We start from the raw sequence: 24,909 nt of genomic DNA, 5'->3' as shown, positions 1-24,909 counted from the left end.
GAGCAGGTGATCCAGCATTCTGCTTTCTCCAGGTATACAATGCAAGACTGTGATTCCCTAATGGTGGGTTTGGGAGGCCCTTTGGGGGAAGTGAAGGGGGCGGCTCAGATGTAGTCAACGTTTTGGCTCAGATCAGAATAGCCCTCCCACAAACAGAAGGGCTCTTTCTGTTCGCAGAAAGGACCGTGATCAGGAGAGGCTCCCACTCATGGAAGGAGAAGGGAGCAGTTCCCCCCAAGTCTTCTCTTCTGTTTCACTCCCCACATTGTTCCTGAGCATATTTTTAAGGAACAGAAGGAGCTACAGGGAGTAAGTCAGGGAAGTACCTCCCCAACTTTCTGTGAGAGGGACCATTCTTTGAGCAGAATTCCTCTCATGGGCTACCGGCATCCAGCCCTTTATGCTAATGAAACAGTGCATAATTTGGTGATTACGTATCTGTTGCTGTGAGTGGAACCTAGCGCAAATGGCACTTTGCCTATGTAGTAATTGCCAAAGCTTTCATTTCATGACTTTTGACATGATTTTACCTTATTCATGTTAAGAGTTCTTATGGTACTGCCTCAGAATATTACATCACTGGTTTCACTGCCAAATTCCTGACAATATGACTTGCATTGTTGCCATAGAACACCTTATCATGTGAAAATGGTGCACAAAAGTTACTTTGATCAGAAGTGGTCATGAGGGTCAAATATGGTTATGATGCTGTTCCATCTTTTTAATCTTAAAATTGACTCCCTCTCATGAGCCACACAAACAAACCAGTATTAGAAATCATTTTCTCAAGCAAATTTACAACTTTCTTGGTTTATAGATCATTTCTCCCTGTTAGTTACCAATCTACTTTTTTGTATCCTTCATGGACACAAGTAAGAAAGCTCTACCTTAAGAGAAAGTATCAGGTTAAAACTTCTATGGCCATTTTGTAATTTCCGGACAATTATATTTTGTCCTTGAATTAACTTTTGTCTTGTAAAATGCGACCTAATACATTATCATTATAGTCATTCACATCATTGATTTACCAATGTACCTCGTCCAAACCTTGACCCAACAGTAAATGACAGTTTCCAAGTTCCTACACAGTGTTATAAAAAGGACTAATTAGTTGTGGTTCAAGTACAATGCTCTGTATGTCATATTCATTTAACACTCCTACAAAATTAAGGCTGCAATCCTAAACACACTTAACTGTAGAAGCAAGTTCCTTTGAAATCAGTGGGGTTTACTTTTAAGTAATGTGCTGAAGACTGAGATGCTAATGATCCAAAATCTTTATAAGGTACTTTAAGAAAGCTACTTTAGGTGCATCCAGCGGGAGCTTTTGATTGTTACCTTCTTATACTTTTTGGAGAGCAGACCTCCTGATGCCTTAGCACAAACTGCTTCTGAACATATTTTCCATTTCAAAAGATTGTAGGGAATGATCTGAAGGAACCCAGTGCACCAACTTTGCTGAAGCCAAGTAGGCTTGGCTCAGGATGGGAGGCAACCTTCTGCTCCTTGCGTATGTTGCCTTGGGTTCCAGGACAGAAGAACAGTAAGGCATAAATGTCAAATAGAAATAAAGAAACGTTGCTACTACAAAGGATGAGGTTAGAGAAACACAGGATCAGAACTTCTGTAGGTGGGTGAAGCTAGTTGTTCAATTCTTTGGATCCTTGACATTGAGTAGAGAACAGCTCAGTTTCATGTGGCCTTTGAGCTAATGTCATCTGGGTGGCAAGAAGAGAGAAAAGGGGGAAAGGGGTAGCTGAAAGAGTGGAGAAATGTGGGAGAAAGGGAGCGAAAGGCGTAGCAGAGAGGGGGAGAGGGAGAGAGGGATGGCCGACTGGGGGTGACCCTACGCCAGGCATAGGCAAACTCGACCCTCCAGCTGTTTTGGGACTACAATTCCCATCACCCCTAGCTAACAGGACCAGTGGCCAGGGATGATGGGAGTTGTAGTCCCAAAACATCTGGAGGGCCGAGTTTGCCTATGCCTGCCCTGCACACTTTTGACTCTGACCTTTGACGATGCATGTGAATTTTTATGCAGAGTTATTTTTAAAATACGGAAAGGGAAACATTGCAATAAATGCCCACATTTATTTTATTTAATCTTCAGGGCAAAACTAGACAAACATTTACATTGTGCTTTCTGAAAATGAGTGTGCCTGGGTCTTGTTCCTAAGGGAGTGGTGTCTAGTGACACACCAGCTTCAAAGAATGAAGGTACTGCCAGTCTGGACTGCACTAGAGCACAGGTGTTCCCCCGTAACAGCAGCCATTTGAGACAAAGCACCTACAGCTACCGTAGGACAATCAAAGAGGGAGAATAAGTATGTCCTCACCAGCAACAGCTAGAGAGGATGGCGCAGGCAGTGCAAAAAAAAAAAAAAAGGCTGACTGCCCAGCTACCACCAGTCACATCTGTGTGGGGGCAACTAGACACTCACCAGTTGCCTGCGTTCATTACATTGAGCCGCTCACAGTCTCCACTCACCATTTACCAACCGTGGGCATCATGCTTCTAACTGTCCCCTTGATCTGGTATGATCCCTCCTGACACAGATCATTTTCCACCCAACTCAGTTCAACTCATTTTGCAACCTAGAAGTTTGCTTTTCTTGAAACGTATTTAACAGCTACCCAGTTTTCAGTTTAAAGAATGCCTCACTAAGGTCCCAGCGTAACAATTCTTTATTGCTTAGTTATAGGTCAGAGGTAAAAGCACGGCAGGATGTGAAGCCCGACATCCGACAACCTCCCTTTACAGACTATAGGCAGCCTTCAACGGACTATAGGCAGCCTCCATTAGACTACCGACACCCTCCAGTTTTGGATTACCAGCAACCGCCACCTCTGGACTACCGACAGCCCCCGTTGATAGACTACAGGCAACATTCTCCTGACACCAGGCAATACCCTTTATCAGACTACAGGCAGCCCCAGGTATCTGTCTGTTTGTATCTATTGTTCTAATAACGTTTTCCCATTATACCATGCCCAAAGGCATTCACGATGAAGTTTGATGCTTCTGTCTGTTGATATTTAATTGAAGTCTCAAACCTAGTGGTTTGCATGCAGGAAAGGGGAAGAGACACCATTCAGGGGTAGCGCATGGGCTTGGCGTGTAGAAGTTTCCCAGGCTCAATCCCTGACTTGCCCACATAAACAAAGGCAATGGGAAAGGGACTCTGGAAAGCTGCTGCCAGTTTGAGTAGACAATACTGGACTAGTTGGACCAATGGTCTAATGAGTTAGTATAAGGCAGATGCACAGGATCAATTAAATTTTGAATGCATTGATATGGGCAGTATCCAACTAACATGTTCCTCAGCACAAGGATTTCCACTTTCCTCCCCTCCTCCCCAAATCTGCTCTGGAGGATTGGGGCAGGGGGAATCCTAGAACAGATTTTGCTACTTTGGTAGAGTTGCCATATTTCAAGAAGTAAAAAATCTGGACGATCAGTGGCCCAGCAAAAGTTGTTGAGTTTTTGATCGCCAAAGAAGTTGTTGAGCTTATTTCGGGCAATCACCACGAGGAGCCACTGGTCACTGAAGCTGCATTGAACTGCACTCAGCTCCACAATCAGCTTCCTCTTCCTCCTCCTGTCACCGCCACCGGCTGGGGGCTGCTTCTCCCCTCCTTCCCCTCCACAGCAGGAGGAGGAGCCGGCCACTAGAGCTGTGCTACACTCAGCTCCATGCTTGACCTACTCCACCCTCTGATTGTTCTGAACATTGGGGAGGGCACCCCCAAACTGGAGGGGCAGCAGAGCAGGGCCCCTAGGAGTTGGCACCTATGGTGTGGATAAGCCCCAAGTATTCCTCCTTGGGGAAGCATTCAGACATGCAATCCTCCCTCACCCCATAGCCTAGGGAAAGCTTTCCTGCCTGGTTTTGCTAATTTTATAAAGTGGACCTGAAAGGAGGGGGAAGGAAATTTACAGAGAGAAAGAGAGATTATTAATGCATCGTGTATAATTCAGATTGAGAGTGCCTTGGTGATTCAGAAGGGCAAGGAAACTTCTGTTTATGTATATGTTTTCTAAAAAAAGTTAAGAGAAGTGTTTAATACCCTCAAAATCTCCTTCACAGCGTTATCTCCAATCCACAGTTGAAATACTTAGAGTTAAGCTGATTTGCATCCCAATCATATAACCATTTCCATGGAAGTATGTCCCATTTATTTCACTAGGATTACTTCCAGGTAAACATACTCCAGCCTCCTTGGTTTTCTTTCCACTGACCAATCTGCCTGGGACAGATCTTAAGGAGCCACCATAAAGCTATGGTTTGTGACACTGATTCGCCATAGGTATTGGCACACCCCATTCAATGTGCTTATCTGCTGATATAATGGCTGCATTCAGACATCTCCCCCAAAGCTGCAAAAACATAAAAAAACACCCATGTACCCAGATCAGATACTTACCAGATAACAACAGCCTGTGTGGAGAAATAAGTACACTCCTTTCCTCTTCAATACACATCAAAGGCTGAAAACACAACCGCCAGATTTGCATGATTCTTCCCAATAAAAAAAACAAAAAAAAGAATGAATGATCATTGGAATTGGGCCTTTTTGAGTATCAGCCTCCATGTGGACTACATGTATCACACATAATTTTAGATGCCTGCTGCCAGCTAGTAAGTGTTTGAACCAGGCTGTAGCATCAAACATTAAAACAGATGTTGGGAACATTTGGCCTTTACAGATATTGCCGAACTACAACTTCCACCATCCCAGGCCACTGGCCATGTTTGCTAGGGGTGATCGGAGTTATAGTTCGGCAACATCTGGAGGGCCAAAGGTTCCCCATGTCTGCAGTAATTCAAGCTGAGTCACAAGTATTTTCATTTAATTTAGCTTTGGGTTGAAAATTGTAGCCTCGATAAAGAAAATCGCTCTCCATTCATTAAAATGATTCATTTCCCCCCTATTCTTTGACCATACAGGACTTTGATTATTTTACTGTGGACATGGAGAAGGGAGCCAAAGGATTTGGATTCAGCATTCGAGGAGGAAGAGAGTACAAAATGGACCTCTATGTGTTGAGGTTGGCAGAAGATGGGCCAGCAATAAGAAACGGAAGAATGAGGGTAAGCTGGGTTGAAGAGGCGGGAGCTAGCAGAGGTACTTGAAAGGAACGGCACAGTCCAAACCCACAATCTTGCAGGATTAGAGAGTTTGGATTTGGCAGATCTTGGGCTGTCCCAGTTTAGCAGTGGCTCAGCCAGTCTAACGTAAGACAGTTTGAGTCCCCAAAAGGGGAAAGGGCAAGGAGAGACTTCCAAACCCCTTTCAGGTTTGTCATGTGACCAGAAACCTGGTGAAATGTACACTGGTGGTCTACGTCATTGAATCATGGAACCATAGAATTGTAGAGTTGGAAGGGACCCCAAGGGTCATCTAGTCCAACCCCCTGCAATGCAGGAATCTCAGGTAGATCATGCATGGCAGATGGCCATCCAACATCTGCTTAGAAACCTCCAAGGAAGGAGAGTCCACAACCCTCCCAAGGGAGACTATTCCACTGTCAAACTATTAGAAAGTTTTTCCTGCTGTTTAGTAACTTGAAGCCATTAAGTCATATTCACCCTGAATTGAGTTTTTACTAGGGGTGCACTATGGTGGCTTTCTATACCAATAATGATAATAATAATAATAATAATAATAATAATAATAATAATAATAATAATGGTTTCCCCAGCCACTCTGGGCAGCTTCCAACAAAATATTAAAATACAATAGTCCGTCAAACATTAAAAGCTTCCCTAAACAGGGCTGCCTTCAGGTGTCTTCTAAAAGTCTGGTAGTTGTTTTTCTCTTTGACATCTGGTAGGTAGGTGCTCCATAGGGCAGGTGCCACTACCAAGAAGGCCCTCTGCCTGGTTCCCTGTAATTTGGCTTCTCGCAGTGAGGGAACCACCAGAAGGCCCCCAGCGCTGGACCTCAGTGTCAGGGCAGAATGATGGGGGTGGAGACGCTCCTTCAGGTATACTGGACCGAGGCCGTTTAGGGCTTTCAAGGTCATCACCAACACAAACGTACTGGTTGTTCTGCAACTATCATTGAACAAAGTCAAACGTACTTTGAAGAAAGCATGTGGAGGGTCAGGATGTCAGGCTGTGATTTTGTGTACACTTACTTGAAAATAACTCCCAGCCAGACTCAAAGCATATAGGACTTTGCGGCATGAATGCTGCCCTGCAACTTTTTCTCTTAAGCCTCTCCCTCTCCAGAGTCTTGAGGTGGGACTTGCCCATGCCTTCAAAGTATAGAGTTTTGAGGTGGGATTTATGCTATAGCTCCTCATCTGGGAGGGAGCCTCATTGACCTCAGTGAGCCTTCCTTCTGGCGAAACACGTCGTACAGTATAGGATTGCATTGTCAGAAAGTTAAAAAGATCCCTGTGCCTGATTACTCATGCATAATAGTCCATGGAGCTCATCCAAATGTTCAGTGGCTGCTCTTTCTTCTTGATGCAGGAAATAGCTTCTCTTAATGTAAAGTTATTTTTAGCTCTGGAAACCATAATTTTGCAGTGATCTCTATGCAACAAAGGGTTTTCTCGAGAATTAATCTGTGAGACAGCACTCAGGGACTTGAGAAGGGCAATATCTAAATATTAACTACCAGCCTATAGAGTATTTTGTTTACTTTTTTTATTGCAAAAGAGAAAACTATGTATTTGTTGTTGGGCTTTGTGTGAATGATCAGAAAGAGAGCTGAGAACTAAAAATAGATGCATTCATAACCATTCCAAAAGTGCTGTCCTTAAATAGGGAAGAAGTAACACAAAGATAAACAAGTCTCTTCCATCATGCATTGTGGATTTGATGGTGCCTCTACTTCCTGATACCCCCGGATTTGTTTTGCAATTTCTTTCTGACAATATATAAGCATCTTATCGGGGGGAAACCTGACATATCTTGCACCTTTCATTCATGACATTCTGAATTGGGGGCAGGGAGGTAATCTTCCTAATTCTACACTCACTCATGCTAGCTATAGTCCTCCTCTATTCTGAAGCCAACTAATTAAAGATTGGTTGAGGGAGTTTCTTTAGATTACAGCAATGTCACTGAATATTATTTCCACGAGAAGGACAGAGGCATGAGTAACTCTGTCATCTTTGTATTATATACAGGCACAAGGACACACGTTACAGAAAGCTGCATGAAGTCGTAGATGTAGGTGCTTCATAAGAATGTCTCTGTCTCCTGCAGACTTGAGCATGGGCCAAAATTGCCCATGCCTTCAAAGTATAGGTGGTGCTTGAGCTATTGAGGAACTAACTCTGGTGGTTTCCAAACACTTCACTGTAAACGAGTGCTTTGGGGAGTGTGTAGCCTTTTGCATCGCACAGTGAGAGTTTGTCATCATCAATAAAGCATTACCCAAAAGCATTCTACCCTGAGGTATCTGTGAGTCAGAGAAGGCTGCAGTTGGCTGGGATACTGGAGCTCATTCGGCAAACTCATGCGAGAGAGAAAAGCAGGTGAATAAAAAGAAACAGCAATCCTGCGTTTAAGAGGATGTGCAAGAGCCTCCTCTTTGGTGAGGCTCACTGGATGGGTCAATAGACTCAGTACAAACAAACAAACTAAGAATGATGGGTACACAAGACTGATGGAGCTGAACTCATCAGAGATTAGAGAAGAGGTGTTCATTTATAGAAGAAACACTGGGAACACCAAAGGGTAAAAAAACAATTGAAAGTGCAGCCGGGAACAGAAAGCAAACAGAATGCATTTGTATTCAACAAGTGCAACAGATCCTGGGTGCTGAGAGCAAAATTACAGTACAATCTCATTTTCTAGTTGCCCCAGACATTCAGCTAATAAGATATTTGAGTAAGCAGAACTCTTTACTTAGGTTACATTGATATAGAGATATTCAAGTCAACATACAGCCAATTCAAATTACCTGAAGGTGTTTTCTTTTCTGTAATCAATGTTTCTGATATGACGGTGCTCTAGTGGTTAAGAGCGGTAGACTCGTAATCTGGTGAACTGGGTTTGCTTCCCCGCTCCTCCACATACAGCTGCTGGGTGACCTTGGGCTAGTCACACTTCTCTGAAGTCTCTTCAGGAGGAAGGGAAAGGAGATTGTTAGCCACTTTGAGACTCCTTAAGGGGAGTGAACGGTGGAATATCAAATCCAAACTCCTCCTCCTTCTTCTTCTATTCAACATGTTTCTCTGCTGCTAAGGAGTCTAGCAGTTTCTGCCAATTCCTGAAATATGAGTGTCATGTTTGAAAGCTTATCAGCTGCTAATTATCTTAGCCCTATGTGTCCAGCTTGCATACATCATGGGCTCTGTTCAGAGTTTCTAGTGAATGTGCAGAGGATGTCGGGGCCAGCCAGCGGGCACAGTCTTACCCACCTTGCTCCATGTACCCATTGCACACACTCGGCCCATCAGCCTATAAGGTCACCTTGGGGCAAGTCACCTGCATCTCTCAACCTAACATGCCCCAACAAAGTTGTAAAAATCTCCGAGGATAAGTATAGTGCCCTGATCATTTTGGAGACAGAGAAGTTTACAGAGGCTGTCTATAAATAATAGTATCATGAACTAGGAAGCCACTCGCAATTAAGATAGTTCCTGCCTGAAAATTGTGCATCGCCTGTGGTCTGAATCGTACATTTAAGTTAATCTGCTTCTAATAAACCTCAAAACTCACGATCTATGTTTAACCATCCTTTGTTTTCTGAAGCAGACTCTGAAGGCATTTGAAGGACTTTATCCTAATTCCCTGCTTCATATATCATTATCCAGTTTTAGCAAAACTGGCATTGGATTCTGACTGCTCTGATAATTCTTGAAACTAAACTGAGCACTAATGCCTTAGTTACACAGCACACAAAAGTGTGGCAAGGCACCAGTTTGCTAGCTTTCCACAAACACTAGTCCCAAGCAGGCTTGTATTGACAAAGAGACATAAATTGGCCAGATTTATTGTATACACAACAAAGAAATGCAAAATGAGTTCCTCTAGGATGCTAAATCTGTTTCAGCTGTGCAGTTGATGCTATCATAAATCAGAAGCAAATAGGTGATCCATTATACAGTATCTTTACACAAACTGAGGACAATCCACAGAATCTATTTCAGGAAAAATAAAAGGGAAGGAACAAGATTGCTGTTATATATGGTTGACTTGATTCTCCAGAACAACGCGGGTTGTCTTGTTAGAAATGTCTTTAAAATCTCATGGGTCAGAGGAAATCTTTAACAGCATCCACAAAAGAAAGGTCAGCTAATAATCTCAACTTTTAATGTAACTTTTTTTAAAAAATGAAATTTCAAGCAGAATTGTTTTTGAGACTGCGTTATCTGCTGGAGTTATACACACTTTGGGCTCTGTGGAGAGGATTAGCATGACCATCGGTAAATTATACATTGTTGTTGTTTAGTCATTTAGTCGTGTCCGACTCTTTGTGACCCCATGGACCAAAGCATACCAGGCACTCCTGTCTTCCACTGCCTCCTACAGTTTGGTCAAAAATTATAAATTAGTGTTCTGGAATAAGTTATTTAAATTATAACTCTCATCTAAGATGCTGCACAACATTCATGCTTTAAGGCTTCTGCCATTAGAATATCACAGGCAGTAATCTAGAAAACATTGCTGCCTCACATTAGGGGAGAGCAGCGCACAGGCTCTCAAAAAATTAGTGCAGCATGCTCCATACCATAAAAATAAGGGGCATTGTAATGATATGCTATAGCTCAAAATATCCTTCCTGGAGACTAGGCATTTGAACCAATTTATAAAAACAGAACATAGAATCATAGAATCATAGAGTTGGAAGAGGCCACAAGGGCCATCGAGTCCAACCCCCTGCCAAGCAGGAAACACCATCAGAGCACTCCTGACATATGGTTGTCAAGCCTCTGCTTAAAGATCTCCAAAGTAGGAGACTCCACCACACTCCTTGGCAGCAAATTCCACTGTCGAACAGCTCTTACTGTCAGGAAGTTCTTCCTAATGTTTAGGTGGAATCTTCTTTCTTGTAGTTTGGATCCACTGCTCCGTGTCCGCTTCTCTGGAGTAGCAGAAAACAACCTTTTCCCCTCCTTTATGTGACATCCTTTTATATATTTGAACATGGCTATCATATCACCCCTTAACCTCCTCTTCTCCAGGCTAAACATGCCCAGCTCCCTTAGCCGTTCCTCATAAGGCATCGTTTCCAGGCCTTTGACCATTTTGGTTGCCCTCCTCTGGACACGTTCCAGTTTGTCAGTGTCCTTCTTGAACTGTGGTGCCCAGAACTGGACACAGTACTCCAGGTGAGGTCTGACCAGAGCAGAATACAGTGGCACTATTACTTACCTTGATCTAGATGCTATACTCCTATTGATGATTCCCAGTGAGACAAATTATAAGCTCTTTGTGACAAAGAGCAAAGGCCTGGTAAGCAGAGAAAACAGTGAGAGGTATCATTATGCCGCACAGCTGTATGGATGTCAGCTCTGCACACCTCCCTCTCCATCCCATGCACAGGAGCTGACTGGACTGGCGGCTGACTCTTCCTTCAACACTGGCAATGGGGTACCATCGCCCACCTGCGCCAAAGGGCAGCTTAGGATATTCCTGGCAGGTCATGGGACACACAGCTCTAATCTCTCCAGCTAAGGGCAATGGCCAGTGGCCCAAGGGGAGCTTCCACAGCTCCCCACTCTACCAGCCACCTGAGGTGACTGCCTCACTCTGCCTAATGGTAGGGCTGACCCTGCTCAGTAAGAAAAAAAAATGTCTGGGGTGGAAAAGACTTGGGGAAGGGAAGGTCGTGTGCAGATCTTGTCTGGGATCAGGAATTTAGGTGGTGTTGCCCTTGAAGACAATTCAGAAACGTCAGCTTGGCAGAATACAGCGGCCAGAATCCTGATTTGGATTCCGTTTAGAACTCAGTTTGTTTCTCGATTGAATTTAAGGTGCTCACACTAGCGCGTGGCCCCAGATATCTGAAATACCTCTTCCTTGAGTCAGGGACTGGCTGGCTGAAAAGGAGTGGTGGGAAGCACCAGCCAGGAAGCCCCCTAGGGAAGCCTCAGAAGAGGAAGGCTTGGAACCAGGGGAGTGGGGCACTGAGGACAGGTCAGGGGGAGGGGAGGGGAGGAATAGCTGGAGGCTTGAAGATGCGAGTAGATGTGAGCGAGCAAGAAGAGCCAGATGCAGAAAGCAAGGCAGGCTTTGCTGATGAAACAGGTAGAAAGGACAGCATCTGCAGAAGTAGCCCAGGAGCTTGCTGTTCCCAGTGGCGTAGCGTGGGGGGTGCAGGGGGGGCCAGCCGCACCGGGCGCAACACAAAAGTTGTTAGCTATTTTTGGGGATATTAGCCAAAAATTCAACACTTCCAATATCTCAGGAGGATACTGGTTAAATTTGGACAGCTGTATAAAAAAGAACATCTAAAAATTAACCATGATAAAACCAAGGACACTGTATTTGGCAAGAGGACTACCAAATCCATGTGGACTCTAGACGGTCACACCCTTGAGCAAGTACCCAGATTTAAATATCTGGGATTACTTATTGACGGGAAGTCAGCATGGAAACCCCATCTGGAAGCAATTACGCTAATATCTGGCCGTTCTCCTGGGCAGCTATCTAGGTTCTTCCATTCAAAGGGCGGGTAGTTAATCAACCCAGTTATTAACCCATTGGCCTGATCCGGCAGGGCTTCTCCAACATTCTTATGGCTTGCTTGAGGCCACCTAATAAGTGAATGGCTAGAGCAAAAACTGAGCTGAGGAACTCTCTCAGCTCCCATCTGTTATGCTACACCAGCCACCGACGGCAGCAGCCTGTGCATTGGATCTGCTGTTACAAGGACTGCTTTAATGAGTTAACTTTCACCGAGAGAGGGGCTTTCAGCTCAGGAGAGAGGGAGCCCCATGCTGTGGGGGAACTTGCACAATGCAGAGCCCTTCCCAGGCTGCCTCTTTCTATCAGAAGGAAGGATGAAAAAAGTAATAAGATATTGAATATTTAATTTGGAAGCTACAATGCACATATAAATAGGAGATGTCACTTTCCATAGGGTAATTAGTCTCTTTCAAGAGGTTTAATTATAAAATGCATTAAGGAGATGGCAGACAGCAGTGCCCTTTGTGCACAATCATCGGGGGCTGTTTTTACCATTAAATTCCCCCACTTAACGCAGGTTGAAAGCCCGCACATGCAATTACCTACATTTCTGGTGCAGCAGGGAAGCGGCACACCTGTAATGAGTTTTTTTTGTTGGCAGAGGCCTGCTCATTCAAGAATGGCACAGCAGGCAACTAGCTTTAAGTTAGGCAACTGTAATTGCTTTGACACGTCATAAACCAACCACGCACGTCGACTGAAAATATTTACTAACCTGCTAAGCACATCTAGTAACCTGCGTTCATCAAAAGGCCCAATTAATGCCTGTCTTCCCCACTGACCCCACCACAAGTCAGCTCTTTCCTCAGTATTCCTTCGATTCCAATTCCTAGGTCTTTATTCTGTTGCCGATTTTCCAGCCTCTCACATGGTTCCTCTGGCTCATTATTGTCTGCCTGGCTGACATAGGCTCCCCAAAGTTCATTCTCTTGGAGTTCCTGAGGAGTGAACCTTCCCTCCTCCAGGAATACTTCACACAATACGTTTCCTCATTGTCAGTTCCAATGGGCAGAGGCATTCTTTGAGGTATTGCAGTGTTTAAGGGTTTATAGGTCAAAACCAGCACTTTGAATTGGGTCCAGAAACTAATTGGCAGCCAGTGTAGTTGGGCCAGGATCGGTGTAAGATGCTCGAATCCTGGTGAGCAACCTGGCCACCGAATTCTGCACCAGGCCAACTAGTCTTCCTCGCCCCCTGCCACCAAAAGAAATGCTTCCCCTTGCATCTCATGTAGTGCCAAACCAGAATCCTAAGGACAAAGCAATCATAGAATCATAGAATCATAGAGTTGGAAGAGACCACAAGGGCCATCGAGTCCAACCCCCTGCCAAGCAGGAAACACCATCAGAGCACTCCTGACATATGGTTGTCAAGCCTCTGCTTAAAGACCTCCAAAGTAGGAGACTCCACCACACTCCTTGGCAGCAAATTCCACTGTCAAACAGCTCTTACTGTCAGGAAGTTCACCCTAAATCAGAAAGGCAGTTCTGCTGGATCAATATAGATACGCTTATCTGGGGGAACCTGACGTGTCAAAGAAAATAATAGAGCTATTTATTGGGAGAAATCTAGTAGGAAGTTTATTAATGATTTACCTGCTAAATAGAGGGTTAAAAGAAAAAAGTACATACAAATGTTGCATACATCTGAGTCTCTTTATTTTAATGGTTTTTAAAAGCTTTACAATTTTATTTGTAATTAACCTATCAATAAAAATGTCACTTAGATGCTCCCTAGGAATATTATCTCCTCATTATTGTCACAAAACAGGCCGCTCAATTTCATAGCTCAGTTGTTCTAGAGCCTGGCTGGAGAATCTGAATTAATCTGAACTGAAATGGCTTTTTCTTTAAAGCAACACACTCTCCTGCTTTCATAAATATAAAAGAAAAGAGTAATTAAGATGCAACTTACAATGGATCAGAAATGCAAACGAAGTTTTTGTGTGGGGGTGTGACACAAACATTGTGTTCTGATGAAAGCCTGCATTTTATTTTTGGGGTGTGCCAACATCAAGCAGTTAGGTACATTAGTGACTTGGCATGGTATCTCCCACTGTGCCTTCCTCTCCACCCCAAATATCATTGCAGATCCTTGGCTCCCAGCCCCCTTGCCACCCAAGCCTTCCCTTTCCTAAATATTCCTCCCTGAAACAACGCACATTTCCCCCACTTCCCAATAAATATTCCATGCATATGCAATGTAAAAGATACAGCCAAACATTAGGCAGGTTTGTACAATAATTTAGAAGTTAATATAGCAGTTTAACGCCCTCTACTCTCCATCTTAACGGATTGTCCCAGAGTGAGCCACAGATAGCTAGCGCTGAGGGAACAACACTGTCCTTTCCAGTGTGCAGAATAAACACGTACTGTACCATAATGCGTCAAAATCATCTTTGCTCTTTGTGTTCCTTAGCACTCTTAAGATGCTGGGTTAGTTTCCCTGTAAGATTCTTCCACAATCTATTCAACCATGTCTCTGTAGAGTCAAGGTAGTAGCTGTTTTCCATTAGTATTAATATTCTTCTAAATAAAAAAATTCCTTCCAGTAGCACCTTAAAGACCAACTAAGTTAGTTCTTGGTATGAGCTTTCATGTGCATGCACACTTCTTCAGATACACTGAAACAGAAGTTGCCAGATCCTTCTATATAGTGAGAAGGTGGGGAGGGGTATTACTCAGAAGGGTGGTGGGAATGGGAGATAGGCAGATAGCTGAGATGAGCCTGTTGACGACTCTTAACGACTGTAATAGGTCTTACAGGAAAAGGCAAGGGGTGAGAAGGTGAGAAATGGCTTAGTCATGTATAATGAGATAATATTCTTCTAGCTGCAGATATTAAAAAGTTTAGAAACATCAATGCTAACATACAGGTCCAGCTCCAATCAGATGGGGCAGGGTAAGGTAGCTTCATTTGGGGGGGGGAGAGAGAGAGAGAGAATCATTCATACTCAAACATGACTTAGATTTCCACCCAAAGTCTGAGTTGATTTTCAGATGCCTCCCATAGTGAGAATTGTCTCCATGCTCTCAGGGGGAGCTCTCCCCATGCTGAGCTATTGCAGAGCAGGTGTGTTGCTCTGGTATTGATAAATGTGCTTATTTAATCTGCTCAGCCATGTGTCCTGCTCTCCAGCAGCTCTACTTGTTTAGAAAATCCCATCTAGGTTTTATGACATTCTGTGCTGCAGTGATCAAATGTCCCAACAAAATGAGCTGCAGTTTTCTTTAGCTAGAAAGCATTGATAGTCAACTGTTGTTCTGTTGATACTGTGCTTCTTTGACGGAGCCCACATGCTCTTGTTCATGTGGGTGATAACCTCTGGCCCATCAAGACGCAGGAAAACAGACAGCTGTGGGGTTTAGGGAGCCCTGGTGTCGCATTGGCCGTTCTTATCAGTGTAGCTTGTTTGACAAATCAAGATACTCGTTCATGGGGACTACTTTCTAACATGTTTCTCAAAAGAAACACAGGCAGAGCAGTTATAAATAAAGAGTGCACATATGGCATAAAAGAAGCAGCTTGTGACCTAGGTATGAATTATGCTGAAGTTAAAAAAAGAAGGCCAGCTTATTGATTTGCTATCTTATATATTCCTATTCCGCTTTCAGGGTGCCTGCAAGGCAGCTCATAGGCTAACAGCAATCCAAAACAGTAGGAACAGCAATAAAGTAGCACAAAACATAAAAAGACATTAACAGTAATAACAGCAGCAAATAAAAATCTGCTAAACCAGGGAGTTAATTTAACTTGGGTTCAAATTTGCACTTTTCCCATGCGGTGGGTCATGGAGCAAATACCTGACTCAAGATTATAACTGAAACCATTCATTCAGTGTACTGATATAGATTGCTTCTTTCAAAGAATAATATCTTCATATAAAAAATAAGTTGAGCTTTGAAGACACAGCGATGTAAAGGAAAATGCCGTACATTCTTCAGAAAATAATGACGGATTAAGAATGGCATAAGAATAGTGTTGTAATTACAGCGACAAAGCAATCAATAGGGTTGCTATTTCCTACCCTAACTGAAGATTGGCCCTCGTCCTCACTTTTGCCAGGCAGCACACTTTTCAAAAAGAATGTCTTAAGTGCCCTATCATTTGCTAGGATTTGATTTTCTTTTAGAGCTGGGGCACAATCCATCCCATGTTAAGCACTTTTCATTCTTATTGATTTCAGTAGGAGAAAGTTAAGCACATGTTTAATTCCATCACGAAAACAAATGGGATTTAAATAATGGGCTGACTTTGCTACGTTGTGCCGTTGTTGTTGCTTATTTTACTTTTATTCCATATCTTCTCCTGGGAAATGTGAAAGCCTAAAATTACATGGAGAGCCTTCAGTTTCAGACCACTTTGTTCCCAGGACTGAGGACCTTCAGAATTCCCCAGCTGCTCAGGATATGCAGCAAAATGGTTCTTGTTAAACTCTATCATTACCCATTACTACAGTTCTGTTTCTTAGGTCCCGAGCATCTGTACAAGTTACGGTCTGAACTAAATGTGGCTTATGGGTCAGGGAGGAGAGAGACCCTAGGATATGACTGAGGTTAATGTTACCTTCATCTTTAATTCAAGGCAGGAGGAAAAAATATGTTAAGGTATCTAGTACATCCAAATGCATTAAACGAATGATATGTGAATGACACTGTGTGTTTATGTGTTTTCAAAATTAAATGCTTCATTTCCTTTCGTCTAACCTGGCACCCTTCTTTTTTTTTTTTTTTGTCTGGCAGGTGGGGGATCAAATAATTGAAATTAATGGGGAGAGCACAAGGGACATGACACATGCCAGAGCAATAGAACTAATCAAATCTGGCGGCAGGAGAGTGCGGTTGCTACTGAAACGTGGAACCGGGCAGGTCCCAGAATATGGTGGGTTTTCATTTTTATTAGTATCAATCTGTGGTTCTTTTGTCTTGGAAATTGCATCTGTTCAGTGCTATGTGTCAATTGCAAATATGTCAAATCAGTCCGCATCCCTCTGGAAGTACATGCCATAATGCGTAGTTAAATCGCTGTATGCCTTTTGTAGATACCTACCAGCAGCAGAGGTAGAATTGCATTATTCCCAGCTACACAAGGCCCAAAAGACCCATTAGATGCAATGCTTGACAGGGGAAGAGATGCTATAAACTCCTAAGAAGAGTTTCATCAATGATTTTCAGGTAGCTCTCTCATATACAGGCTGCATAAACCTGTTGGGGAGAATTACATAATTCAATTGGTAATCAAAACAACAAACATTTGTGAATACTATCATCAAAAGAGGTTTCCACAGTATGCATTTTCTTTTTCTATTGATGTCTATTTTGAATTAGTTGCCAATTTTGCTGCTTTTTGATCAGTTTCATTTGTGTGCAGTGGGGGAAGGTTAAAATTGCTTTCAGAGTAGTGGTTTTAATGCGCTTTTAACTGTTTGTTTACAATTTGGGGGGGGGGTTGCAAGCTGTTTGGGGAACCTAATAGACTAGAAAACAGGAACACAACACAAGTTAGCAAAAAGTATAAACATGCATAATATATCGTTAAGATTGCCCAGCCTTGTCTGTTTTGTATCCATGCAAAAATGCAAAAGAGCTGCGCTAGCCAGAGGAACTAGGCAGCGGTCAAGACCTTCACAGCTCATGGGAGGCTTTGCAAAGCATTCTAAGTCCCAGGTTTGAAAGGTGGAGTCAGGGTAGCTGGAGGGTTGGACTGTAAGGACTGTGTCCCTGGGATATTGCCCTGTGGGCCGTGGACTAGATCCCCTCCAGCTTTAAAGATACAGTTCCAATGGCGGATCCTTCCTCCCCAATTCTGCCAGCTCCTCCAAAGCCTTGGTCCAGTCAAAGCTCTGACATGGGAAGAGCCCAAAAGGGCATTCTGGGAAGTGTTGAGGGCATTCTGGGAAGCAGCTTAGATCCAAATGAATCCCCAGTTGGGAAGATATTTAGTTATGCTTCTAAACAACTTCATTTTCACTACCACCCAGTTAACTAGAGCCTGGCAGCACTTTCCGTAAAGGAAGTAGAATTGCATGTGTATTTCCTTAAGATTTTGCTGTAAAATTCACTGGAGATTATAGACTGAGAGGGACTAATTATATAAACATAGTACAAAGAATGTAATCTCCATGTTGTCTCTGGGAATGCAGTATTTGGGTAGAAAGAAATAAAAGATTCTGTTACTAATCCAGAGGAGTTGGGAACAGAAAATCCCAAATGTAGCCTGATCATGCCCAGTCATTCATGGATTTGATCAGGATATCTCTATGGGAGAAAAAGCTTTGATTAATGCTCTGGCAGTGGAGTTGCCTTCACAGAAGGATGCACCAGCTAATAGCTTAAGGAAAATGGATGTTGCATATCTACCTCATATCTCAAAACCTGTTTATTGAGGATAATAATAGCTAGAGGAACCGAAATCTTCACAAGGGAGAATGAACACTATTCTCTGAGTTGGGGGCAGGGAATCAACATTATAACAAATGGCTTCAAAGCAAATAACTAGGGGAATGGCAAGACATCTTTAAAATACATGAAGCGGCAGGCTTGCTATATATGTGTGTATACCCAATTCATGTAATTCATTCAGTCAATTGAGTGTGCATCTATATAGATGTCTGCAGATGCTGCCCACATCACAGTTGGTAGGCATTGCCACATACCTGGTGGCAAGTTCACACAAGATTCCAGTATAACTCCACACATGAGATTGCTTTACTGCACGGGTGTCAAACACAAGGCCCGCGGGCCGAATCCGGCCCGCCAGACCTCTTCATGTGGCTCATGTAGCCGCCGCCGGCCGCCAGCCTTCACCTTTTATTCTCGTTTTTTTGTTGTTGTTTTTTTACACAAGAAAGTCGCCTCTTCAGCGCATGCGCGGCAGCCTACAAGCCAGAGAACGTCTGCCCTCTAGCGGCGCCGGCCGTTCTACACAGGAAACCTCCACTTTACATGCATTCAGGAAACCAATAAAGAGTGGACGCATAGTCCTACAGATACAACCGGCCCTTTGAGGGTGACCAAACTGCTGATGCGGCCCCCGATGAATTTGAGTTTGACACCCCTGCTTTACTGCCTAAAAAGTGATACTGTTTTGATTTTACAGGATTGTTTATTAATAGTTTATTTTTGCTTACTCATTGTGAGGAAGTTTAATATTGTAATCTGGTTTCAGATAGGTCTTCCCAGAAAAGCAGCTTTAAAATGTTAAATAAAGAAATGCCCTCTACGTCAGCGTGTGAGCTGGCCCTTAGCTCTAAAACAAAACAGAAGATGGCAGCCCAAAGAAAAACTATCCATTCAGTACAAGTTGAATCGGGCTGATTATTAGCTACCTTCCTTCATTTGTTTAACTTTGAAATGGCTGCCTGCCTCCCAGTTTGCATAAACGCACTTAGAATTCAACGTGGCATCTTCCCAGATTCAATTTCAGCCTCCCAAAATTTCATTTCATTTTGGTAGCTGACTTCTGTGGCTGAGTCCTTATCTTGTTTTTCAGAAGGTAGTTCAATTTTCCAGCTAATGTGGAGGTTTCTGAGATGCACTGCAGTGCAAAATGCCCTAATTAAAGGCTCTTAGGCTTGATCAGGAATTAGAAATAGTATCCAGGGCCAACAACTAATGTATTTTTAGCTTTATACTCGAAAAATAAAGTGCTGCTGTTCAGTGTCCACCAAAAAGGGCATGTAAATTTTGTAGCATATTTAAATCAAAGCAGGCAGGGAGCAATTAAAAACATTGTCATATTTATTCTTAAAAATATATCCCACTTTCCAGGGAAACTCAAGACATCTAACTGATTAAATAGTCACAACACACACAAACACACACATAGAGGAATTTGGTTGAAGAAAGAGGTGCTGGGACTCATATGTTTCTAAAAGTGTCATGGCTACTAGCCCAACATGGCTGCTGGAGGCCATTGCAAAATAACCTGCTTTTTCAGCTTTTCTACATTCAGAAACAGTTGCAGTAACGATACAGATAAACCCTCCCCCCCCCCCATTTTTCTTGCTAATGCCTAAGCCAGCCTTCTTCAAACTGGTGCCCTCTAGATGTTTGGACTATAGCTCCCATCAGCGCTGGCTAGCAGTTTAAAACCCCACCCTTCCTCCTGTCCACTTCCATGTCCCCTGACTTTAATCCAGCCTGCACAGCTACTAGTGAATCACCAAGCGAAAGGCTCCTCGCTCACTGTGGCTGCCAGGTGCTTCAGTTTCGGTGTTTTTGCAGCATCTGGGCAGGCAATGCAACTCAGAGGTTGGTGAAGCTTGTCAGAGGCTCCATTCTGCTTGGTGAATCAGAAGTCCTGCAGGCCTGTCCGAACCCACATTGCCTTCCAGAAACTGCCCCCCCCCCCCAGCCTGCCTTCCAAAGCACTCAGACTTCCTCAAAGTACAGGAGTCCTATATTGATTTTTAAAAATTCCACCAAAAGCCTCATCCAACTCACACACTCTCATATTAATGTTGCACTATTTATTTATTTTTGGGTCTATATTTATTTTGAATTGTTGTCGGTGCTGTTGCTCATGGTGGTGTTTTCATTACTGAATCGTTTTGGGAGGGGGAGTTGTCACCTTTTACTTGTCCCCAGTTTAGTGGCGGGGGTTAATGACAAGGCCGAGTATAGACGATACACTGGCATACAGGTGGTCGGCTCTAGACCACCACAATAAAGCAAATATCACATTAAAGTGAGTCACTTTTTTGTTTTGTTTCTCAGTGCATATAAAAGTTATGTTTGGAGCTACTGTGGTCTATTAAGGCAGGCCCCCCTGGCTGCAGGGGCGGAAGGGGAAAAACCCGACTCCAGGCTAAGCCATGACTCCTTCCCATGGCCAGCTGCACCCATGTCCTCGTAAGGAGCAATATCTGTGAAGGCAATAAAAACGAGGTCTGCCTGTATTAGATATTGCATTTACACTCAACCTTTTATGAAAGAATGCCCAAGGCAGCAAACAACAGCAGAAAATAACCAGCCCACATGACATAATAAGCAGCAATACAGTGAAGCCATATAAAAACCAGGTGTGAATTAACAAGTCAATTTTAAAAAGGTTGCCAGTTTTAAAAGGTTAAATTAAAAATACAGATTAAAACACAGCAGCAGAGAACGACAAATCCACTCACAAGGCCAAATGGCTGCTTAAATAATGAAGGTTTTTACCTGCCCAGCCATCAACAAGGGGACTGGATGTTCTCAAAGAGGAAGTTCCAAAGAGACTTCCTGTAATTGGTCTCGGTCAACAGACTGGCTACAGCTTTCTGAACCAGCCAAAAGTCCCCAGTCTTTAAAAGTAGCTCCACATCAAGCATGTTGTAACAATCCAAATACCTAACACACCTGGGGATGAGAGCAGTTGGCATGCAAATCTCTGCTGAGCAAAATTGCTTCTGACCACCACCCCAACCTAGGTGGATTTATGAATTAGCCCCAAACTGCAGGCCTGATTTTCAATTAAAAAAATAGCCCATGCAAGTAAGCCTTGATGCTATAGGGGTTTTCGTAGGAACTGCCCTTCTCCTCCTTGGTACACAGGTGCAGGGGCAGCCTGCCAGTTGTTAAGTTGTGGGTGAACATATCAGACGACGCAGCGATTCTTCAAACAGCTCTTGTTTATTCAGAGGCCAAAACAGAAATGAAAGGCTCAGCCAGCCTGCTTATATAGATCTCCAGTACAACGTTACTGTAGCAACTTTCTAAAACTATCCAATCACTGAACGTCACCTTTGACCCTTCATTTGCATAACTACCGTATTTTTTGCTCTAGAAGACTCACTTTTTCCCTCCTAAAAAGTAAGGGGAAATGTGTGTGCGTCTTATGGAGCGAATGCAGGCTGTGCAGCTATCCCAGAAGCCGGAACAGCAAGAGGGATTGCTGCTTTCACTGCACAGCGATCCCTCTTGCTGTTCTGGCTTCTGAGATTCAGAATATTTTTTCCCCTTGTTTTCCTCTTCCAAAAACTAGGTGCGCCTTGTGGTCCTGTGCGTCTTATAGAGCGAAAAATACGGTATCTACAGTATCCCCCTGCTGGCCCAGGGTGAAAACATCCAATCACTGAACGTCACTTTCGATCCTTCATTTGCATAACTATCTACAGTATACCCTGCTGGCCCAGGGTGAGAACTTCAGTACATAACACCAGTCATGGCCCCGAAGAGGAGGCTGTAGCGGCACATTCTCTGCTAGCTTGTACAGTCCTTTCTCTCCTCTCCAGAGCGACAGCTGCCAAAGAAATTCTGGCCAGAAATGGCATGTCTTGATCGTTAGGTCTCTGCAGAGGAGAAGAGAGCTGACAGGTTAAGCAGGAGATGTGTTAGCACTGCATTATGCACAATAAGTGGCATTCCATGCATCCTTCCCCTTTGTGTGCACACTGGGGGAATCGTACGCAGTCATTAATGCAGCTCAGAAACAGGTCCATCAGTACCACCTAATCTCAAGTCAGTTTTGGGTTTCCTTCACACTTTAAATTTGTTCCGATTTAGGGTGGTTTTATAAATCGCCTCAAGATTTATCTCATATTTCTTTAGGATCTGCTTCTCAAATATGTCTGTAGAATACTTCATTCTTTCACTAATATTAACCGCCTGCATGCCTCTTTGTCTGACTTTTATTAGAAAAAATAAATTGGCTGTTACTTGTAAGAAACCTGCTCAGCTGTTCTAATAAGCTAAGAATTCTTTGCAATGATAATAATAATAATAAATAATAATAATAATAATAATAATAATATGTCTTGATGTCACTGGTTCTGTTAATTCTAATGATTGGTCCTAGGCTGTTCCTCCCCTTCCTTTAGGAATGGTATCTTCCAGCCTCTCCATGTGCATGAAAAGTGACAAGCATGGCTCCCCTTATTTCTACTTATTGGGCCACCCTAAAGACACGGTGTGTAAACTCTGCATGCATATTTATTGTTCTCTAATATGCTTTCATTTTACAGAATTGTTTTAACTGAGTCTTTGACAAGTTTTCTCTTACAACTTAACTTGTTTGGTGCCTCTGTTAATTCTACAATCTCCTTGAAATTAAAAATATTTTTAAAAGCAAGATCAAAGTGCATATTTTTAACACAAAGCCCTGGACATATATTTTGATTCAATAGATAGAGCTTTTTTTAACCCTGTTATTTCCCCAGCATCCCTGTATTACAGGATTTTATATATACTCATAAAGTTGATAAAGAATACAAGGGAATCTCAACAACATCCTAAGGTGGCAATCCTATGTATAGTTAGCATATACATATAGCTTCATTGACTCACTGAGACATTTGGAATTTTCAAAAAGGGCTCTGGGCGCCACCATAAAATTGCTGTCACAATGGCTTTTGCCAGTCACAAAATGGCTGCCGCTGGAGGCATGCACAGAAACACATTGTTGGGCCTACCCCTCACTTGCACATTCTGTGCATGGGTTTCTTTGAGATTGGGAGAGACACATGGTAGAGGGAGAAAACACAAATCCCAGAAAGTAGGGTGGCTACCAAGCACAGATTTCTCCCCAACCCAGATAGAAGGGGGAAACCAAAAACAAATATTGATTCCCCCCCCAAAAAAAAAACAGAGGAGGAGGAGGAAAATAGCAATTGCACATACTTTGACCCTTACCTTTTGGGTTACCCCACTTGTGGTGTAGTGGTTAAGAGCGGTAGTCTCATAATCTGGGGAACCGGGTTTGAGTCTCCGCTCCTCCACATGCAGCTGCTGGGTGACCTTGGGCCAGTCATACTTCTTTGAAGTCTCTCAGCCCCACTCACCTCACAGAGTGTTTGTTGTGGGGGAGGAAGGGAAAGGAGAATGTTAGCCGCTTTGAGACTCCTTAAAGGGAGTGAAAGGCGGGATATCAAATCCAAACTCTTCTTCTTCTTCTTCTCTTCCTCCACCTCTTCCATTTGGTCCCCGCCCCCAAATATCTTTTTTCTCTGTCTCCCCATCACCTTGCTTTCTGCTTGCGTGCAGATCGCAACTTAGAAAACTAGATAGCGGAAGAAGGAAGTGGGAAAGAGAGGCACTGTTTCCCCTTCTTCTCGCAACTGTAATTTCCAAGGCTGAGATGGTTCATTTCTCAATCCCTATGAGAGGGTGGTGGTAACCCCTAGCAAAATGGGAGCACGGAGGCTTCACAGGCATTGGGAAGGCTTTCAGGAGTGGCATTGCACCTGCGCATTCCACAGTGGGGACACTTGTGCACATGCTTTAGTGTTAGATGCATAAGCAGCAGAGAGCCTTTGGTTCACATATAACATATATAACACATATATAATGTTTCTCATTACATCCAGACTTGGAGGACCTCTGGTTAGTTCAAACTAGCCAGAGTTCCCACAGTTCATGGAAAATGAGGCTCCCTAAGGCTCTTAGTTTACTAAAGTAAAGCATAATTCTGTATTACATCCCAAAGCACAGTTAATTTTCAAATGAACATAAACTGCCTTCCGCAAGCAGTGTTTGTGTGGGGATACAGTTTAGGACTATGTAAATTTCACCCCCTTCTAAGTCTCTTAGGAGTCTTGTGGTCCAATCCTATGCATGTTTACTCAGTGATAAGTCACACATGCGCACGTAGAGAGGATTGCAACCTAACATAGATTGGCCCAATTGGCTCTTTTTTGCTCAAATTTCTCTCTACTTCCCCATGCCTCAAATGTTTGTATCATTTTGTCACGCTTTGCTGATGTCCAGTGTAGTACTTCTTATATGTAATACAACTCCCATGACACATCTCATGTTTAGAATCATGATGGAACCTTCACTGCTTTCATAAAAAGAATGCAAGATGCTTTTGTATAAACTAAGAAATACCTTTTAAAAAAATCTTTTACCAGTAGGTCACTTTTCATTGCTCATCTCTCACCTTTACAGTGAAAAGATGAGAAAACTTACCGTATTTTTCGCCCCATAAGACGCACCGGCCCATAAGACGCACCTATTTTTGGGGGGGGAAATAAAGGGGGGGAATTTATTTTTCCCCCAGGTGCGCTGCGCTAATCCAGAAGCTTGGGGCGTGCGGAGCTCAGAGCCGGGCGCCTCTCCCAGGGCTAGCGGACAGCTGCGCTAATCCTGAAGCTTGGGGCGTGCTGAGCTCCGCACGCCCCAAGCTTCTGGGTGCCGGCAAGCAGTCCACCAGCCGTGGGAAAGCCGCGCGGCTCTCCCAGAGCTAGCGGACAGCTGCGCTAATACAGAAGCTTGGGGCGTGCTGAGGTCAGCGCGCCCCAAGCTTCTGGGTGCCGGCAAGCAGTCCGCTAGCCCTG

At 43.5% G+C, this 24,909-nt stretch overlaps 1 protein-coding gene across 19 annotated transcripts in view; it reads left to right on the top strand.

Annotated features, from left to right (window-relative positions):
* MAGI2 (membrane associated guanylate kinase, WW and PDZ domain containing 2) overlaps window positions 1–24,909 on the top strand; it is a 615,277-nt gene that overhangs the window by 570,565 nt on the left and 19,803 nt on the right. For 18 of the 19 annotated variants that reach the window (XM_083463931.1, XM_083463930.1, XM_083463934.1 and 15 more), the window contains 3 exons: window positions 2,697–2,937; window positions 4,950–5,093; window positions 16,400–16,538. In XM_083463931.1, coding sequence (XP_083320057.1) covers window positions 2,697–2,937; window positions 4,950–5,093; window positions 16,400–16,538 — 524 coding nt within the window. The remainder of the gene's footprint in view (window positions 1–2,696; window positions 2,938–4,949; window positions 5,094–16,399; window positions 16,539–24,909) is intronic. The other variant, XM_083463919.1, reaches the window with a different exon arrangement.

This window comes from Podarcis liolepis (genome assembly GCF_965112155.1).
Source record: "Podarcis liolepis genome assembly, chromosome: 10".
Taxonomy (NCBI): domain Eukaryota; kingdom Metazoa; phylum Chordata; class Lepidosauria; order Squamata; family Lacertidae; genus Podarcis; species Podarcis liolepis.
Note: the sequence above shows the minus strand (reverse complement) of the source record. Positions and strands in the feature narration are given on the sequence as shown.